The sequence below is a fragment of the Opisthorchis viverrini genome, assembly GCF_000715545.1.
Source record: "Opisthorchis viverrini unplaced genomic scaffold opera_v5_379, whole genome shotgun sequence".
NCBI lineage: Eukaryota > Metazoa > Platyhelminthes > Trematoda > Opisthorchiida > Opisthorchiidae > Opisthorchis > Opisthorchis viverrini.
Window position 1 is genome coordinate 257,793 of NW_008752040.1, and position 21,496 is coordinate 279,288.

Genomic DNA, 21,496 nt, shown 5'->3' on the forward strand with positions numbered 1-21,496 from the left:
GAGAGACTCTGTGAGTGTCGCGGGACACTCTCCAGTATAGCTCAATGGATCGCTGAGGTGCGCAAACCGTCACACCACGGTATGGTCCAGTCTCTTCGTGACGGCAATACTACCAGCATATATTAAACTCATCAGAACACCCAGTGAACCTTTATTCGTCAATGAGTGCTAGAGCACAGGGAACAAAGAACTGGAATAAGAAAGTCATATTAAAGTGAAACTCCATGCTAAGGTCAACATTGACTCCTGGAGTAAAGTTATATACAGTACTAGTAAATGACTATACAGAGCTAAAATGGGGGGAGACTAAATACCACAGGCTGTACGTTGCTCCTGTTCAAAGAACCACATCTTCCATTCATCTAAACTGACTGCATTATACGATAGGATACAAAAAAATGTCAAGGTGTATATAAATATTAAATCTATGATTAAAGAAATATGGGCAACTGTCAGCCAACGATAGGCCCACATTTCGCCACGCAATAGTAGGAAAGACACTCGTACAAGCATACTCGAGTGACCCGTCAGTATCTAGTACTGACAAACCACCAAAGCGTTATCCCACTGTGTTACCTCGGTAGTACTGCTTTCTTGCCTAGCGCCTAAAGTTGTGGTTAGTTAGTTATCTTTACTCTCTTAAATGACTTAAATGACGGTTGTTCTAATCTCTGGGGTACCCTGTACTTTCATTAGTGATGGGCATTGATGAGAGAAGCTTATATGGAAGATACACCTACATATGTTGTTGCGGAGATCCAGGATCCAACATAGATTAGTCAGCCAGGCCTCCAAAGCCATAGGCTTACGGTCCATTGCGCGGGGCTCCGCAGGTGCAACCAAACTGAGCAACTCATCATAAAAATGAATGCCCCGAAGAAGTCTAGTGGGATCCAAGAGAGTATTCAACACATAGGCCGGAGGTAGGAGAGTGGCACAAACCTGAAGAGTAAGGGAGGCAAAGAAAGAAAAATTATTTGGAGACAGTGAACGGAAAGCAGTAGCCAGGACGAACTAGATTTGAAGTTGAAGTGGTGCTGAATGCGCGTTGACAATCTCACCAAATCCAATTAAAGTACACAAGAGGACGGTTGACACTAACAGCAGCATAGTAAACGTCCAGCGGTAGCAAGCCTTCGGTGTCTACCTAACACATCACCTGAAGAAACTGTGCCAATTTGCTCCAAGTAGACAGGTGCAGTCAGATGTCAGGGTTGGATTCGAACCACGGACCTTGCGTCGCTCCAACTACCGGGCTATCTCGAGCTGAATATCTCGCTGCATATTAGAATGACGAAGTATTTGAATATCTGTTTAACCTGACATCTACAAGTTACCTTACTTGTAATTAACTACTAAGATAACAAACCATAATAAAACAATACAATGACGAACCAAATTGATTGGGAAACAAAAATGTGGGAGGTTCGAAACGTTGCTTACTTGAAAGGCAAAAATATCCAGATCAATAAACGAATAGCAAAATTGACTCTGCATGTAGTGTGTAATAGACTGTCGCAGGGCTTGACCATTACGAATCCAATAACCAACAATCACCTCATGACATCCGAGCTGTTGTAGGACAGAAAGAGAAGTAACACGACAATAGAACTCAGTCTTGATTAGAAAAGACTCTTCTCAAATATTTTTCAGTCCAGCAGCAAATTGACCGACTGCATATTCGCAGGTTCACTCCCCAGTATTTTAGCTGGAGAATATCCATGCCGTCACCTGCGGTTGGGGCGTCTCTTTTACGCGGCCCTAAAGATGTCACTAGTAAGCTCAGCTCAATTATGTCACCATGAACAGCCTACAATTTCATCTTGGTACGGGTTACCATAGCATTCGGAAGCTGGTAGCGCAGAACACAGTTAACTGCTGCTCATAAAACAGGCGGAAGAACCTGGAAAACAGTATATTAAAGGTCTAGGATCAGCGAGTGGATAAATCAATGCCACCAGACAACGTCATGTTGCCGAGGGGATCTCGTATGATTGACGTGTTTCTGCTTCCCCAACCCAGCAGGTGTCGAATCTGACAACAGGAAACAAAGACAAACAGACCCTAGTAACCGGCGAGGATTTCGAGAAAATGGGTCCCGGATAGAAATGATCAAATAAAGGACATAATCATACGTTGGTGCTGTGAACAAACAAGCAAACGTTCCATTACTCATAAGTACTAATATCTCTACAGAATACAAAGGTTGTGTTAAACCAAGTCGAATTGATGGACTCATCTCCACAGGCCCGAAGGACTGAAGTCGAGATCAACATAAACTCCAATAATTTGGTTGCAAGCTAGTTTACACTTCACTTAGAAAAGTTTAGGGTATTCCTAATGGAAATTGTTTGGAACTGATTAGGTAGCCATCGTTCCAAAGAAGTTTGGTAAACAATAAACAAACAGATTGTTTACCAAACCTCTCTGAAACGATATAAGGTATTCTTGTTTTACATTCAACGGCTGACTCTTGGTACCGACATGGGAAAACATAAGGATGAAATGACCTTTCGCGAAGTCGTATTTTCACTAGTAATTCGGGGAAAAATTGCTACCCAAACTCTCTTAAACGATATAAGGTATTCTTGTTTTACATTCAACGGCTGACTCTTGGTACCGACATGGGAAAACATAAGGATGAAATGACCTTTCGCGAAGTCGTATTTTCACTAGTAATTCGGGGATGCGCCGTTATCCCGTCCCAACAGAAAAGTGTCATTGTGACTTCAACCCTTCCTTATGTGACGGAAGGAAGACTTGCTGAAATGTTCTTTCAGTGATTAGTGATAGACCCTGGAGAAAGAAATTTCACAGCTGAACACGAATGCGATTAGGAAGTGTCGGGTATCACTTACGTAACCAGCTTTCTAGCAGGGGAATATTCGTCAGTTGAGGTTGAATAGACTGCATAGAAAGCTACAAACCGAATTACTTTTGCACCCCCCCCCCGAACAAGTGTTGCGAAATGTACACACCAAGCAGGACTAGCATACCTCCACTTTTAATTGTTACCTGCAGCTCCATTTAACTTTTCAGAAAAATTCATGGGTTGAACCGGCGAGAAAGCGAATAAGTGGTTTCCACAGATCAGCTCAAAACCGAGAGCGACAGCTCGACAGGATTATTGTAGCTCACATAATTTCTTCTACATACTATCATTGCCAACAATACAAGATGAAAAATAAGTAGCATGGATAGCGATGAAAAATCGAAAAATCGATTGTGGAAGCAGGGCAGTGTAAGCTAAGAAAATGAAGAATGTTCAGGCCACAGAGCTGGGTTTGAGGGGCCCCACATTCCTCGTTTATTTGATATTCATCGTCACGACAGTGCACAGCCAAACAAGATGCCACGAAATTAAGTGAGCTCTAGTTGTATACAAAAGTGCTCGACACCAACTGACTACGAAAAATTACAGCTATATAGACCGAAAAAATGACACTGATGCCCTCGCAAAGTACGCATCATCAGCAAGTGGGAGCACCTAAGGTAGTGTGTACCGTGTACGAATCTCCCACGAGATTAGTTCCATTCTACGAAGTGTCACACTTGAACAAGCCAATAACTAACATCATGGTGCCAAATAGATAAATGAATAAACCTGAAACGAGGCTAAAGTTTAGGTATGAAAACCTTTAAAAGCCACCGACACCTTAAAACCACTTGACGGGTTTGACAAGATAAGCTTCGCAAGACAGTCTACAGAGGTCTTCAGGAGCAAACATGGTGCAGTCAAGCAATATGTATGCTGAACGTCCTAATTGAACACAAAAACCAGATTTTGGAAGACGAATGATGCTTTACAAATGCACTAACCCTCTTTGACCATGAATAAGGCAATGAAAAACGTAAAAAGGCAAAACGGCATGCGACTTACCAAGGTATTAGCCAACTCATCCATGAAGCGCCACAAGAGGAAGGGTTTTGGGGTAAGATATTCCGCCAACAGCTGTCTCAAATCCATCCCATGTTGTACAACTGACAAACTTAGAAAGCAGGAGGCGTGGCGCATCAGCGGCAAGTGGAGACTGAGTGGGGAACGCGATGGATGATTGGGTTGTATTGTGGGGGAAACGAGACGTCCAAGACCTCCAAGGAGATTGGCCAGACTTGAGAGGCAAGCATTAGCATACGACAAACATCGTTCTCGTTCTGACTATCATGTCGAAGATGAAACGAAACAGTTAGAACTTTACTGTCTCAGTGCATTGGAGCATCAGAGAAATCGGACTTATACGCGCAAACTTACGAACCAGTTCGCAAAAACGGGTTGCTGTTTATCCACAGGGAGCGCATGTCAAGAATCCACTATCCTCAGAACTAAGATTCGGGCTTCAGTGGCGCTAGTGATAGCACGGTAGCTCAACGGCAACTTTAAAGTGTTGAGGATACGGTGGGGAATACAGAGTGGGGACAACCAGGGCCGGGAAAAAATAAATTAATAATCCTTCAAGTTAAGAAAGTATGACGGTTGAAGAATAACTTCGACTGGATTGTCCAATCTGCTTCCTAGATAGATTCATTCTCCTGAGGTGCGTTATTGTGATGGTCATCTGTCCAACCCAGTGAGCATCAGGTCACCAGAAATAATCAGGTTCAGTGTGTATATCGTATAAGTAGTACTAGGTATTTTGGCCGACTGTATCAATCATTTCCGATATTTTCACGGCCTGGTTCAGGGTACGTTTTTAACTCATGAAAGCCGCTTGAGGAGAAAGGCGCTAACGAGGATTCCGCAAACTTCAACGATCAGACCTACAACTACGTTCGGGAGGGTAGTAGTAAACGCACAGACTAGTGTTAAGGAGAACCAGCTGGGAAAAAGGAGCATGCAAGTAAGTCCCAAAATTACGTGCGTTTCACTTCACTGAACATGATTCCGTCAAATTGGTTTTGGAAAACAGACTCATCGTAATAAGAGTGCAAGGTTCATGCTCACCGGGTGGCGGTAATGCTGCCAAATGTTCCACATTGGATTGGCGCTAATCTCGATCTCCATGGTGAAGGCGTGATAGAAAGCCATTGTTTCATATTCTATGTGATCGCCTTCTTTGAGAACAAAACAATTCATAAACTGGGAAAATAAACGAGGAAATTAACTCGAATTAGAATCGACTGTGATATTTTGAACAGTAAAGCAGTATTATCAATCAAATTAATTTGACCCTTGTTAACTTAAAGACATGAGTGGAAAGGAAGGAAGAATAAGACTCCAATCAGCATGCAAGTAAGTGAAACATTCAAGACCCTTATCTGCCCCAGGCGGAGAATTTTCTGATCTAAAGTAGGCAAGCAGAAACAGTTCTTCTACATAGAGAGTATGATATCAATATCCTGGGGTAAAGACTCACTTGCATATACCGGAGAACCTTCGTCCATGCGTTCAAGAACTCCGGGTCCGTGACAAAAACATCCACAATTGACTTGTGTGACACGAGGTTGCTCAAATCTGACACGAACGGCCAAAAAACATTGTTCTGTATAAGTGGTCCCTCACAATTCACAACCATGTTGCTATGATCATCCAAACGCTGTAATGTGAAAAAGAATGGATAAGCCAGCGTGCGAGATAGACGAACCGGGCTACTCTCTAAACGAGCAATCCGGAAAACTTTATCAGCTTTTTTTGGAATTAGTCTCGTCCACAGAGCGAGTAAACTCCTTTGAAGAGTAAGGGTAGTTGAGAAGTGAGATCCATGCAGCACAAAAACATCAACCACTTGAACAAAAAAGACGCGACCCGGTTACTCGGGCTGAACGCGTAGCTATTCGAAATGCCGGATCATATTGACACCTTCGGCCTTCCTTGAGTAGCGAAAAAAACGAGTTTGGATACTCCAACAGGTACGCCAACGTCCGAAGACACAGTAAACGACATTCCAAATGAATATGGTTCGCAAAATCGCAACTGAAAAAGGCTAACCAAAAGTTAATGCTGTGCTCAAAACTACTAGACTACCATCAAATTATGAGTAAATTAATTGTAAAGTAGACCATGGTATAAAACATTTAAAATATGACCATTAGGAGTAGTGCAAGCTGAGTGACTTGTGAAAATCGCTGTGGCATCGACTCTAGTTTCAAAAGCCAGCGAAGCTATCGAACTCACGGTACGGCAGCACTCGCACATATTGAGCAGGCAATGGACCAACAGCAAGTGTAGATGACGCTCCCGAACCATACGGAGTGCTAATCCTTCTCCGCTGAAAAGCTGAACAGAAATGTGTACAATTCGGTTGTTCATTTGCAAGGACCAGTCGGTAACCATCCGAGTCCGTGCAGAGATCATGACGGTCGAGGCGATCCGAGTGTAGTGGTTGAGATAAGATTGAACAAATTCTTCCTGAAATATAGGAAGTAAACCCATAGGGAGTGAGTAGTAATGACATATATGACAGTGCAGTATAAAAATGGCACAGAATGTAACGAGTACGTCGCATGAAGCTTGAATAATAAACTTTGTATGAAATTTCCTGATGTCTGCGAAGAGCAATAATAGCGCGAGCCACAACTTCAAGACTTCAAGCAATGCTCTATTGCAGACTATCTATGCCTAATTTTAGAAAGCCATAAAATGAAAGCAATAAGAAAGGAAAGCAGGCCACCATAAAAGTTTCAAGGTTTCCATTCACTCAAACACTCAGTTAGACAAGAACTGGAAATACTGAAAAAATTCAGTTATGAGGAGGCTCACCCAACACCCCCTTCCAGTAGTGCTTCTACCATATTTCACGGATTTTCTCTGTTCACGCACTCACGTAGAACCACAGATTGACAACCAGGTTTAAAAAAATTAGTAATGTAGTGATGTTCGTGAAATACAGTAATTTGTTACTTGAAACTAACACCCGCCATACCCCTATTAGGTAAGTTCCACATTTGATTCTCGCTTTGAAGCTGAACAATCGCACACAACACAAAAACATAACTATGCACGCACGCCATTTCACTACGTGTGTTCAATCGAGCGAGGATACCTCAGGAGGCAATAGCTTTGGTAAGACATGAGGTTTTGATGGATAATTTCCAAGTTTATCGAAGATGGGTTTTCACATGATTGAAAAAAACCTGTTTTTCCTTTCTCGGGGATCACTAGGAAAGTTTAGTCCTCGAGTGTCTACCAGAGTTTTCATAGGCCTTATGAGTAATGACATCCAGCTGAAAATGGAATGGCATTTGTGCAATTCACGTGTCCCCCATCAGCACCAAGCAAAGTCGCGAAGTAAATATCCCCCCCTCCCCGTATGTGAAAGGCCCAGAAGCGTTGTACAGCTGTTTTATCTTTTTTGGAGTTCATGGGTATTCGAACTTACCTCCCAGCCAACAGTTGAAAACTAAGCCGTTCGGTCACGAGCGTCTGATCAGCAGTGTGATCAGGTCGCAGTTAAACAGTATTTCAAATCTCTTCATACTATCAACAAACTACAAGTAGTTCAAAAGGAAGAACACTTCACACGACCGGTGAAGATTCCATTTGCGAATGTCGACACACGACCACGTGAAGTAAATTCCGTAATTGAAGGATGAGTGTCGCTACTTCTTGCCTAGGTGCGAATTAATCACACGACTGATCAGCTAAATGCAGCCGAATGGTTTAGCCTTCAACTGCTAGCTGGGGTGCAAGTTCGAATTCCCTGGGGATCCGTGTACACTGATGATTCGTAATGGTAATAAGTTTGTCCATAGGCATTGAAAGGAGCTATTGAAATGTTCATCAAATCTAACAGCAGAAGCGTTCAAGCACATTCTTTCGCTTGGAAAGGTTTCACCACACCCTATAGGAACCTTACATAGGTTCAACACACCGGGCTCCTGAGCTGAGTAACCGGCCTTTCGTTGAAAGTTAGCAGAGTGCAGCACGTTAAAGAACACTTCGATGTAAAAAATAGTGTCAACCGCACCTCAGCAAGATATCACTTCTATCTTTCACGGCATGCAGGTCCACTCTGCTCTTTGATCTCAAGATGTAATGTACCGGCGATGTAACATTCTTCAGCTGCCAGCGAGAACAACGAGTATTTCGCGCCGATAGATCAGGTGCATGGCACAATTCTAGCAAACCATCACTGACGGATCACCTTTTTCTGAATTCAGTTTCCCCTTGATTTCTATTCAACCAATCCTCCCAGAAGAATGACCTCCAGAGTTTGTTTCTCCTAGCCCGATAGACCAGGAACGAACTGTGGGCTCGATAGCTCTCGCAGATATAACAAAGGGCCTGGAGATGGAACATTGCCTAACAGGTGCTGTATGCGTGAAGGATTGGTTCGTTTGTGGACACCTGAGCTTCACACATGATCAGCCAAAACATATCTTTAAACCACTGCAAAACTACTGTGACCTTGGGTCATCGCTCAGGCGACTCAAGGTGATATATTCTTCGGTCTATATATTTATACATATATATACCAAATTGATATACAAATTACTGTATTTCTAAACACGCTAAAGTGTTTTTCAAGTACCTTGAATTCTTCGACAGCCAAAAGACCGATGAGAAAGGTCACAAGACTCTCCGGGAATCTAAGTTTAATTGTACAGTAGATGAAGGCGTCCAACAGGTGACGGTGGGCGAGATCTTGTTTGGCAATGCACGCTAAAAAAGAAGCGAGTAGAACTATCATTCGAGGTCATAGCAAAGGATGAACGTTGACCATAGAGAAAAGGGAAGCAAGTTACCTGGGTATATCACAGTGAAACCCCTCAATTAGAGATCCATAGTATGATCCCCCTAATAAAGTACAGTGCGTAATTAGAGACAATTATTAAGTTCCTAGTGTTTAAACTGCAACAACAATCAGAGACACCACGCAGAAGCGAACAAGGGATAGTGAAAAGAGACCCGAGAAAACTTCTCTCCTGGTCACTGCCTGGTGGCCACTCTTGTTCATCTCAATCCTTGAATTTGCCGGTGAATGAATTCGACACGAAGGTGTGTTTTTACAAAAGTGTGAAAATGGACCACTGTGGGGAACATCAGTCACGTTACAAACTGATTCATTTTGCCTCAGTTAGCTAAACAGGGGATTGCTCCCACAACCGATCATCAGCTGAACTGGAATATGATATCTGACTTATTTGTTTTTGTTAATGAGGCCTGCTTAAAAGTGACCTACAAGAGCGAAAGCAGACCCGTTTTCTACCCAAGGCCTAAAGTGTAAGCCATTCTGCTGAGTTCTATAGTCTTGTTCATTGGGATCTGCTAGGTGGTGTGCAACCATCAATTACGGTAGTATGTAACAACCTTATTGGTGGAGTATGCGGTGAGGAAGTTCACAATCGAACCCAGAATATCTATCTTCGCTCCAGATTCCAAATGGTAAAAGAAAGCGCATCAATGGGGGACGTTGCAAAGCGGTTGCGATAACATTGGGTCCCAATGACGTGCTGGCTACGGAAAATAAATCACGCATTCTTGAGAAAGTTGAGCTCAGCGGAACACAAAGACGTTTGCAACGGATGAGGATCGCTACGGAAACCCAAACAGGGAGACTTACGAGCCGCTCCTTCATAACCACTCACAAGTGCGAGGTGAAATGAAGAGGCAAAATGAGACGCATCAGTTATACACCCATCAACGGTTAGCTCGTGTGATTTAAATCCAGTTACAGTACCTGCAGTCGGCCGTTAGGCGATGAAGTGCACAAAGTATACGCTGGAACAGTAAGTCACTGGGAAGAATGGCTGTAATCTACCTGGTGGAACCTCTCACCTGGTGGCTTGTATTGCTAATTCGATCTCCTCATGGTACATGTGCTATGCGCCGAAGGCACCGGTGGTCAAAGACAAACAATTTTATCTTAAAAACAAAGGACAGCGGTCAGGCTTCACAACCGTAAAGTAATACTAGACACAGCCAAGGTGTAGAACCTGCCTTTTGCCGACAACCTAATGTAACGCCCATACAGGTGTCCGAGTTAAAGGAAAGTAGAACGGCTTTTAGCGATTCCAGTATTCCCGTCGTGAGTCATCCGACGTGACGCAAATACCCATATAGGCTGAAATGCCCACTATCTTCATTGGCTCTGGAATCACAGGCAGCTTCGCTGGTACACTCGCTCCATACTGTAAGAGCACTTGACACTTTGGAGACGCAGAATGGATACCCAAACACACAGTACGATTTTGTATGCGGGATCTGAACCAAGAATATCAACCGTATACTGCACCATGCAAGAGATAGAAGACATGGACAACTTTTCTGTCATTAGGGGGCGAGAGGGCTCAAGTGGTTAGAACGCGAATTTACTGACCAGAAGGTCCGTGGTTCGAACCCGACCTCTACCACTCGACTTCCCTGCCTAGGCTTGGGCAACCTGGCAGTATCTCAGCCCTCGTGCTTCGTTCGGGTGGCATGACAGCTAGGCACCGAAAGGGTGTTACAGCTGAATGATTTATTTTTATTTCGATCATTAATTCGACAACAAAGTTGAAAGGGAAACGTGAAAGTCCTCAAAGACACCACTATAATAATGAACTCGGGAAAGCACTCACTCAAACTTCACATGTTCAAGAGTTTTGCTACGGACGCCCGGAATACCCGATGCTCTAACTTCGAAACGTACCTCTAGGTGGTGAGATAGTCAGATCCTAGTAAGCTAAAGACATTAAGCAAGTTCACATCAAATTAATATTCACCTCCATATTTTGACTATGGTACTGCAAAAACTAGCCTCGATGCCGTTTACATTCAACCCGAAAAAGAAGTATATGCACACCATCTACTGGCGTCCACCAGAAAGGTTGGGGAGAATCTAGAGCAGTTTTATTAAATCCTTGGGAAAGAATGTGACTTCAAAGTAGCCATTGTTCATGTGACGACGTTACCCGTGTTGGACACGGAGAACATTCCGGTTTTAGAAGCAGAATGAAAGATTCTATTGCACACGTCAAAGATTGATGGCGAAAAGTTTTCGGTGGCGACCTACGCAAGATCTGCGTAGACAATCCGCACTATTATAATTAGGATGTGAGTACGGGGGACAGGAAGATCCACCCACTTATCCTCCAAAAGAAGCATGATGTTCGACTTGTGTGCCAAGACCACTGCGACACGAGTTCCTCCGGGATCTGCTCAACAACACTGAAACGAACGAACAGTCAAAAGCCACATAGCGCAAACGGCGTGCTGTGGCGGCAATTCCACATAAAAGCCGAGCTTGTGAGAGTGACCAGTGGACTATGGTGGATCGCTCTAATGTAACAGTGGAGGAACGGTCAAGGTGAGTCCTCCTACTAATAAACACACTGTCTACGTAAATGGGTTCCACCATAATACGGAATGCAATCCATGAAACGTCAGTGTTGGACTAGCCTAGAAGAGGCAGTAAATTTATTCCTGCAGGTGAACCATTAGATGTGATGACGGGTAAATTCAGTCGCTAGGCAGCTGCATCCTGGTTCAAGACGAACTTCCAAGTCGAATAGGCAGTAGCGGAGCACTTTGGCGAACTCAGGATATCTGTGAAGTAACGTAGCATTAGTGATTTGTCAGAATTAAAATTTACGACACCGCAACGTGTTCCGCACTAACAGAGGGCTCAAGTGGTTTCAGATATAATTCCTTCCTCTGTGCAGTTGGGTAGCTGGGTTGCATACACCATGGTAGTGTCCAGCCATGTCGCATTCCACCATGCCGCTAAAAGACCGAAAACTCGGCGAATGGACTAATCTTGCGGGAGGCTAAGACAGCGAGAAACTCAAACCGGTCGCTTAAGTTTTGTAGTTTGGGAGTGTAGGCGCGAGGATTGATGCGACACATAGGAAAGCTCTCAATTACTGATTACGGACATCTACCAAGAGTGAAAAGGAGTAAGTAATGACAGGTTATTTGAAGGCAACATAGAGGAATAACCATAAGGCTTCTGGAATATGCGCAGTTCCGTTTTTGAGGGAACGAAAATTGGCATTTGGAAGACGTGTGAAAAGGTTCTTCAGGTTGTCCGCCCAAACTCGGCCAGTGACTATGGTTATACACCAGGGGCTTCATTTAATTAACTACAGGACGCCCAAAAGACACAATAACACAACAGAAACACGCACTCTCGGACGGAGGTCGGGTCAACGTTGCAAGAGCGGTGTTAATCGGCTGTCGTAGCAAACAAGTTTAATAATAATGCGTGATTAGACGGCAAAACTTCAGCAATACGTAAAATGTTGACATGGTTTTGTGTCATCAAGAGGACAGGGAACTGACAGCAAGTGCATACTGCAGCCGAAGCTAATCTCGAGCAAGAATATCGGAGTCTAAGTATAAAACGTAAAACAAGAGGCGACTTTGTTAGAAGCCACTAAGTTTACACAGATGAACGCAACATAAAAGCAAGTAAAACCAACAAAGTTTCTGTGTGGAAATGAAATTTTGGCACAGAAAATAAAGTCTACGATGCTGACATTCGGAAACTTACCCGGTAAGTGAAAGCCGGGATTAGTGCCAACGCTCAGAACATAGTCTTTGTAGGCTAATTCGTTTTCGCAGTCTGCAACAATAATGGAAAGGGCAACAACATGCGAGCCATGCACATTAAGGTATGGTGCCGAAACTCAAACAACTGAGTCACCCATTAAAAGTAAGCGCCTAGCCCAAAAGGTTAAAAATAACGCATGGGCACAGGAACACAATAAAACGCTCGACAATAAACGGTAGGTGGCGCATCAATGAATGATGGAGAATTTAACAATAACGACAGTATCTTTGGATCCAGACCTAGGGACCTGTCCCCAGAGGATAGGGATAAACTAAACCTATACGTGAGACACCGAAGCCACGTACCTAATTTTCCTCAAGCATTCGAATGTGTTAGTATGTCTTACCAATCTTCAGCTGTTCAAACACTGTTCGATCAATCAGAACATCAGCAATCATCTTCTGCGTGACCCAACCGCAAGCATGAAGGACGTGAAGTACAAACAGAGCCGGTGCAACTTCGTCTGTCAGAGTTGTTGGATCGGTACTGCTGCAAAGTTCCCAGAACCAATACAGCAGGGCCGGTAAAAAGCGGGGTAGAAGTGAGCGGAGCGGTGCCACAAGTTCCTCAGGTGGAGAGGGGCGATTATGCACCTTGTCTGGACCGTGGTACCGGCAATAACTACGGATGGTTAAGAAGAGAAAGTTAGACCAGGTATTCCGTCTCGTAAATGTAAGGTGATAATGTGAGTGATGAATGGAATAACCGAAAATATACTGCGATATCTCGAATATCGGTCCAACTGAATCGTGAGGCGGCCTGTGTGCAGCACATTCAGCTGGAGGACATCATAAACGAGAGATTCAATTGAGTCTCCCGTGAAAACCAAATTGATTTGCTAGTGTATTTCTCGAAAACAGTGCAATTTGGGTTCAAGTAAAATCATAAGGTTGACGGAAACTCGGGGACTTCGCCTACCTGATGAGCCCCAAGAAGGGCGAAACCGGTCGTGGGCTGTCGAAGAGCTTTCAGCAACCTTGTGAGTAGTTTCCTTTATGAAAACGGAAACACCATTTTCCGTTTCGACTGTCGTACTGAACAGCATTTTATTCCAAATCATTGACTTGATTTAAGGGATCAGCTATTAATTTCTCTCGCTTCTATGTAAAAAGGCGAGTATACACTAGGACAACTTCAGTAGAAACAAGGCACGGGGAGAGGAATCCATAAAAGCCCACTAGAACCGCGGAATAGAAGTGGCAGTCGAAAAAGAACAAGGAAATATGGCACAAAGTCGTGCAAGCACGCACGAAGCCCGCATCGTCTATGGGCTGGCAGCTGTTTCCAGATTCACCTCGCACAACAACCCATTTTGTGGGGTTCCGTACGGGATAGCTGGAAACAATCGAGTAACGCTGGACCGCTTGTCGAAGAGGTGTAACAGTCATACAAAGTACACTGCAGGATATAGAGCAACCTGTCCGCAAGAAGGCTGAAAAGGTGGTCGTGAGTGAAAGACTGACTTCGATGTACATGATAATACACGCTCCCCGACGCATTTGTTTCAACCAGGATTTCAAGTACTATATTAGCCTGTAGTCGGGCGGATTCATTAAACTCACACCTTTGGGTTCTTCCAAATCAGAAATAAGACAAGCCCTAGCCACGCAATATGATAAGAAAGTCTGCGGCAGCAGTATGCATGCAGTGACTTCCTTCACTCAGACGATAAGTATGTCTACACTCGCCAGACTGACTATGCAAAACAATGGACTTTAAAAGACAAGGCTTCAAAATCTATGGTCAAGGAGACTGAAAACGCTAGTCAGTGCATCACTTCGTTTGACAAAAAATCTCTGAAGTCTGGGAGCATCTCATGCAAGCACCGGCACAACACAAGGTTTCGATGCCTTACCTTTGCGCCCTCTTATATACAACTTTCATGTCGCTGATTCCGGGGTGGCCTCCCACGAAAAGCCTAACATCTGTTGCCTCAGGTTTCAGCCTATTCAGTCGAAGTAAAGACAGAAGCCCCAAAAGCATGTTCATAGTCTACCTCTCGAACCTGGCAACAATGGTGGAGTAATGATGTTTTTTAGACGAGTTCCAGAATACAAATGAGCTGACGAAACCATTGTAATTCACTGTCCTGATGTCACACAATGGAAGACTATACGCTCTATACAATCCCTTTAATTCACATAGATACGGTGCGTAAACGACGTATAGATGAAGAAGCCGTTATCTAGCGCCGAAACATGTGCTTGAAATAGAAACTACATACTTCTGGATAGAAAATCAGGCAGGAGCAACATACTCATCTGCAAAGCCGCGTATATCTTGTACATTGGTTACAGCTGCCATGGTTTCGCTCGCCTATGATCTGGAGAGACAAAATTGGATAGCTACGCAGTGGACGCGGGAGATGACTTAACTGACTCGCGAACACAGGGGTGCCGGTGGACATGTCACCGAGAAGACTCAGAATAGAAGTTACGCAGTGTTGTTGGAGATATCAGTATCCCCAAGAACCGTTTATTTTTCGAGCTACTGCTTATCTTATTTTCTAAAATCTTCAACTTTTAAATTTCTCATCTCTTTCCTAGTGGCCAGTTGGACTTTGTGTGCGCTAACTAATCTATTGTTCCCCAAGGTCGCTCAAAATATGTGCATTAGACGGTGCTTCCGCTGTACTTTACCTTTAGTTGAGGCAGTAAAAGCTCTCCTCTGAAGTTCTGGTCTTCTCGTTCTGCGCTATTAGTGGTTGAGCTCGCATCATAGCTGAGGATTTGTGCGCTCGTTCTCATAACGCGTATAGTCGTTCATCGTGCCCGTTTTCGATACATAAGAAGTATTGGCAACGGTATGGCTGAATCCACGCCACCGGGCAAGCAATTGGGTCATGTCTGTCAATGTTTCTAGACCACTGATGGGTTACGTCCCGAAACCCCTTTCAAGGAGGATAGCAGTGATCAGCGTGGCCGAGTTTCCTGGTAATTGCTTTCAAACTTCTCTGTCAAGTCGTTGGTTAACTCTCCCTGGCTCGTTTTCACCATCAGCATAGCTGTGCCAAAAAGGTGTCCTGATCAATTTGGTCTAGTGACGCACGGAACACGTGACCAAGCCAGCACAACCAGTGGAGGTTGATTATTTCATCTATCGCAAGCGAGTCATTTCTTCCGAAAACCGCTCGAGGTATTTCGGTATTACGATATTCCCCGATATTCCAACCAGATTCGGACAATGATCCCAAAGCACTAGAAGCCAAACACTAAGAGACCCTTTAACGTCCTAAGCGAGTAGCAGCGAAGTTCCTGACGCATATAGCAATATGGGGCGCACTGGCGGATTTTAAAATCGATCTTTGTTCGACCTTACACCCAGGCCACACGTGATGAAAGTTCATGCAAGCTGCTCTGCCGCTCCTGCTCCGGATGGAAATAGCTCGATTGGCCAAACCACCGAGGTTGATGAAGTCACTCGGATAAGTTCGACTACTACTGCAATCGGCACTTCCACAAGCAGCAGGTTCGCATTCAAACTCACCCAATCTTGCAGCAGTAATATACTCTTTTCAGGTGTAAAGCGCATATAAAGCCTTGAATCAGGCTTATTTAGAGTACCCGATGTATTCTGCATGGCGATAGCGTCAGACTCAGCAAGATCTATGTGAACTGTGTCCTCGATATCCATAAGTGAATACCCTGGGGCACATTGACTTCACAGGTATTAGAGGCTGGGAGTGAATCTTCCAGGTTACACGGATAACGAAGTTAAGGAGAACACGTGAAAGATGGCGGTTTTTTCTGACAATCCTCTGCCCCATAGATACTGTCGGTCTCTGACGATCCAGTATCAAATGCAGGTTCATCATCATCGACAGCATGATATCAGTGTTCAACACCGATGCTTCACCGTCGGTTCCAAGTAAAAAACAACCGCCACTGTTGGTTGCTGGGAGCGGTGCTGCGATTTCAGAGTCTGTCGGTTAAATATGTCATCATCAGCATCATCAGCTGTAAGAACCGCATACTTGTCGTACAGTGGTTGTAGTTGCCAGTTTCGTTCACGAATGATTTGGGGAGGTGTGGTAGGTGGCTGCACACTGGAGGCGGGAACTGATAAATTGGTGCGTAAATACAAGATTATCCGCGGACTGTTAAGTGTGGTAATTGGGAAGGGAGCTATGCACTGAAGACAATCGCTTGGATGCACGAACGCCGTTGAGGGCGGACTGGTCCACGTTTGACAATGTCTCTAACCATTGATGTTGTCCGTCTGGGGATTCCCATCCAGGAAGACGACAGTGACCAGTGCGGCTGAGTTTGCTGGTAGTGGCTTTTATGCTTCCCTCCAAGTCACTGTTTGACATCCTCTGGCTCGTTTCCACCTTTGAGGAAGGCATTCGACTGGGATACGAAGCATGTGACCAAGCAAGCACAACCTATGTGGTGGTCTGCTCACCTACCGTGGGAGAGTTATTTCTTCAGAATAACATTCGACATACTTCAGCATTACTGATCCGGTGGCCCCACTGGACTCGGGCAATATTCCGAAAATATCGATGGTCAAATATCATCAGCGTGTAGCGGCCAGGTTTCCGATCCGTGTACTAATATGGAACGCACCGCAGCATTGTAAGCTCGACTTTTGATGGACAAATTGATGCCACGCCCACGCCACAGGTGACAAAGGTTACCAAAAGCTGTTCTGGCTTTTCCGATCCGGGTGGAAATATCACCTTTTGCGAGACCACCAAGACTGATACAGCTGCCAGGTAAGCAAATTTGTCCACTCTCTTAATCGGTACTCAAATTCCAAACTGCCTGTTTTGGATCATGGAGATGCGATAAGAGCGATTTCTACAAGATCTATGTACGGTGTCAGAAAACCACTATGAATGATTGCGCATCAACTATTGTCGAGTTGGCTTCTTTTGTGAGACGGAACCCGTGCCAACTCAGTACCCACTCCGGCCCAGGTGGCACATCGATCGGAGTCAACCATGGCTACTATGTGGCTGATGCCCTGACATGAATTTTTCAAAACTATACGCGTAGCATTCTTCATAAACCCACATGAATACTTATTCCTGTATGAATGATTCTTATATACTTACCCGGATGGGAGCATGACGTTTGAGTCGCCACAATCGCACGCACCACCGGCGAGACTCTTGAACTTATTGAAATCATGCCCAACATGGTTGCCGGCCATGAAGCAAGAACTACACAAAGACATACTGGGCGAGATGCCACAAGTTCGGCATCTATATGCAAAGTAATTGATGGTCCAAACCAAACTGCAACGAGCTGAGTAATCATATTCTTTCACTAAGGATACATAAGATATATGTAATCAGAACATACGTTTTCTGCCGAGATTCTGGATGCCAGAATCGCCAGCAATCAAAAACTCGAAAAGCTTCGTAAGAAAAAGCATTTTCGCTTTTTTCATTCGGAATCTATCCGCCGAAAAACAATCATAACGGAAAATATCTAGGACACCCTTGAAGACGACGGAATCCACCTGTCCGCCAACACATGCATCGCAAAACTTCCGCCGCCATTCATCTTTGCTCATGGAGAAGTTAGAGGATACGTGACTGATGAAATCATCAGCAGATTTTAATTCCGCGTCGGGCAAATGGAAAAAATCCATCTGAAGTACCGAAAACGACTAAATCCTCGCCGGCGTCGAAAGTCCCGCCCACAGCTTAGGGGTGCACTCCAGGTCAGAACTTCAGGACAGGAGCGTACGAGGGACGGGATTGGGCATGAAAGCCTCATAGGGTGAATAGCTAATCAATAGGTTGCGTTCATTGTCCTGCGAGCGACTACTGGCTGCAGGAGTAGAATAGTGTCCGTTCGTTTGATTATCATTTTAGGCCCCAGCGGAGCTGCACTCCACTCTTGGTGCCGCCACCCAGCGCTAGTGGCCTCACAGAGGCACTTTTCCAGTCAAGCCACGCCAAAACACCCAAGAATCCAGGAAGGAAAAAGCTTGCCGCAAATCTCTGATTAACAGCAAATCCGGTCGCCAAAATGGGGGTGCTGAAAGAGCTACAAACAGCAACGGTCGAAATTTTCGCCCACGGGGGAAAAGACCTCGTCCCCCAAATGCAAAAGGCTCGAGCAAACCGGGCTCTCACGGAACGAAAAAACCTTCCAAGCAAAAATCACCCCCAGAAACCACGAAAACAGAAAGTAGACGACATCGCCCCAGAGGCCCCTTTGGAACACTGGACTCAAACGCGGTGCACAACTTCGTTGGCGGTACGTTCGAAATCGGTTTCGTTTTTCCCTCGTGCAAATTTGTGAAAGAATTTTTTCGTTTTCCAATCTATTCACAGATTACACACGGGTAATTGTTTAATTTCATTACTCTAACAAAACATTTGAGAGATAACCCTTGATATTTTGCGCACACTTTCTATTTTACATCTAGTCCTAAACATGACATCAATTTACACCGATTGCCCTCTGCAGCCATTGATAGACCACAACGGATGTGGGCGAAATGGCTGCCCGTCGAATGTCAAACGCGGTATGCAATGCCACACCTGCAAGGCCTGGCGGCACTTCAAATGCACGGGTTTACAGGGCGACCAGATAAGCCGACTAGCTAACGCGCCCGACCCGTTTGTCTGCGCCAGTTACCTCTACGTTAAGAGTGGAATGCATACCACAGCCAAGAGGAAAGTCCCCAAAAACGGTACCCAATCCCCACTGCAGATTCAGAAAGACCGATGTCAGCGTTCCGCTTTGACCGGAATACCCGACGCGAAATTGGAGCGTCTTTCACGGGCACTGGAGGACTCAGGCACTAAAAATGCAGCGACTTGAATGAAAGTTGACAAGGAGCTTTCTTCGCTGAACGAGTACCTTGCGATATCCACACCGAGTCCTCTGGCTGTGAAGAAAGTAAAAAACTCTCTGACTTGGCTATAAAGACCGCCACAGGGTCCTTAGTGGACAGGCGCCTAAGGGAAACCAGATTGATAATGTGGGGGTCACTCTCCGGGAAAATCACGCCAGCGAAGACGGCACAATCAATCCTTAGGAATGTCCTCACCAAGCCTGACCAATCGCTCCATTCAGAATGGTTACGCCAGAATGGAAGCAAGCGAATGCTTGGACTTCTCGTCACTCTCTCCTTCCCATCTGACGTACAGAAGATCTTGGAGCGGGCTGGTAGCAATCAGAAGGCCAACACAATGGTCAGGTGTCTATCTGAGGATAGCCCTCTAGACGCGCGAAAGCTGGGGCACAACGAGTCAGGGTGGAGACACGAAAAAAGCTTCCGCTGGGCACCAATTCAGCCGACCCCAAACTCATGACCAAGCCGACTCTGGTCATTTCCCGTTGTGCTCCCGAAAGCAGGCCGACGAAACTAGCTGCGCCACCCAGCGCCCATGGCCTCACAGAGGCACTTTTCCAGTCAAACCACTTCAAAACACCCAAGAATCCAGGAAGGCAAAAGCTTGCCGCGCATCTCTGATCAACAGCAAATCCGGTCGCCAAAATGGGGGTGCTGAAAGAGCTACAAACAGCAACGGTCGAAATTTTCGCCCACGGGGGAAAAGACCTCGTCCCCCAAAGCCAAAAGGCCCGAGCAAACCAGGCTCCCACGAAACGAAAAAAATCGCATGCGAAAAGCACCCCCAGAAACCACGAAAACAGGAAGCAGGCGACATCGCCCAAGGCGCACCTTCGGAGCCTTAGACTCAACCACGGCGCACAACTATTAAGTCTGCTAACCACCCTGGTCACTCAAATTTCGGCTCCTCACCCTCGGAGGCAGCGGAGACGGTGTTGAAATGCTTGTCCACAAACTGCCTCAGCCTTTTCCACAAACTCGGCGATGTTAAACAGTCAGCTTACCTTGAACAACAGTCCATAATCGCACTCACAGAGACTTGGCTCACACCAGATGTCTCTGACGCGGAGATCTCGATAGACGGTTACTCTATTTTCCGAGCCGACTCAAAACGAGGGCGGGTAGGTGGGGTTGCTCTGTACTTAGATGTGGCCCTAGCATTTCCGATTGTCCTCTCTGACACAACCTCCACACCCTTTTGCGATGCACTGTGGGTCCAAATCCCGCTGCGCGGGTCCGATTCTCTCCTACTCGGTGTGGTCTACCATAGCCCCTCGAGTCCACCTGAAGATGATCAATTCCTCAAACAAACCCTTGAGCAACTCTCCTCCAGCTACCATTTCACGCATATCCTGCTAATGGGTAACTTCAACGCTCCAAGGCCTCCTGGATTGAGCTCCAGCGCGTCGAATTATGTGGGGTTATGCAGTGGCGCTGATTGGAGTCGTTCAACAGAGCACTTGAACTCGACATGTCGTTGCACCCCCCAGATGCCGCGCAGGCCAACTACCATCTACTCGACATGTGCACCCCCCAGATGCCGCGCAGGCCAACTACCATCTCTCCGGGATTTGGTCATCACTAAAGAAAGACACTTCGTTGATCGATCAACAATTAACGCTCCACTGGGACATGGTGACCTCTGTGTGCTGACCTTTGATTTTATCTGCTACTGGGCCAGATATCCCGAACCTCAAACGTGGTTTCGAGACTTCTGTCGTGCAGACTTCTCATGAATGCTCATCTTTCTTGAACAAGTCACAGTGGGACCAGCTCCAGTGGAAGAACTATATAGGACCACTTTCCAGAAAGTTCACGAGGCTGACGCGACGTTCGTCCCAAAAAACAGCACGCACTCGGATGAACCGCAGGCCGCCAAAAAGAATTGGCGACTTCTGGGAAAAAGATCCCAACTCTTTTTCAAAAAGTTAACTTCAGGGGATACAGAAGATGAGCTGGCATTTCGTAAAGTAGGGAACTGCTGTAAATCAGAAATCCGCAAATGGGACATACGAAAACAAGCCATCATTCTGGACCTCGCTCGAAAAAAACAAAAACGTACCATTCAAGTACATGAGACATCGCCACAGAAACAAGCCAGCCGCGTTCTCCTTGAGGGACAGAAACGGAGAACCGACAAATAACTCAGCAGTGGTATCTGGGGCTTACAGAGAACACTATGTGTGTCTATACTCAGCCCCAGCGTC

General features: G+C 45.4%; 2 protein-coding genes across 2 annotated transcripts in view; both read right to left on the reverse strand.

The window, feature by feature from the left end:
* The window catches only part of T265_10568 (hypothetical protein), a gene marked incomplete at both ends in the record, with an annotated part of 62,279 nt that extends 44,208 nt beyond the window's left edge, over positions 1-18,071 (reverse strand). Inside the window, 11 exons of the mRNA XM_009176977.1 lie at positions 741-942; positions 1,444-1,572; positions 3,881-4,159; positions 4,943-5,077; positions 5,355-5,534; positions 6,113-6,346; positions 8,469-8,599; positions 12,411-12,482; positions 12,817-13,091; positions 17,530-17,743; positions 17,780-18,071. Coding sequence (XP_009175241.1) covers positions 741-942; positions 1,444-1,572; positions 3,881-4,159; positions 4,943-5,077; positions 5,355-5,534; positions 6,113-6,346; positions 8,469-8,599; positions 12,411-12,482; positions 12,817-13,091; positions 17,530-17,743; positions 17,780-18,071 — 2,143 coding nt within the window. The remainder of the gene's footprint in view (positions 1-740; positions 943-1,443; positions 1,573-3,880; positions 4,160-4,942; positions 5,078-5,354; positions 5,535-6,112; positions 6,347-8,468; positions 8,600-12,410; positions 12,483-12,816; positions 13,092-17,529; positions 17,744-17,779) is intronic.
* A 1,090-nt stretch (positions 18,072-19,161) lies between these two features.
* T265_10570 (hypothetical protein) overlaps positions 19,162-21,496 on the reverse strand; it is a gene marked incomplete at both ends in the record, with an annotated part of 77,060 nt that continues 74,725 nt past the window's right edge. The window contains one exon of the mRNA XM_009176978.1: positions 19,162-19,322. Coding sequence (XP_009175242.1) covers positions 19,162-19,322 — 161 coding nt within the window. The remainder of the gene's footprint in view (positions 19,323-21,496) is intronic.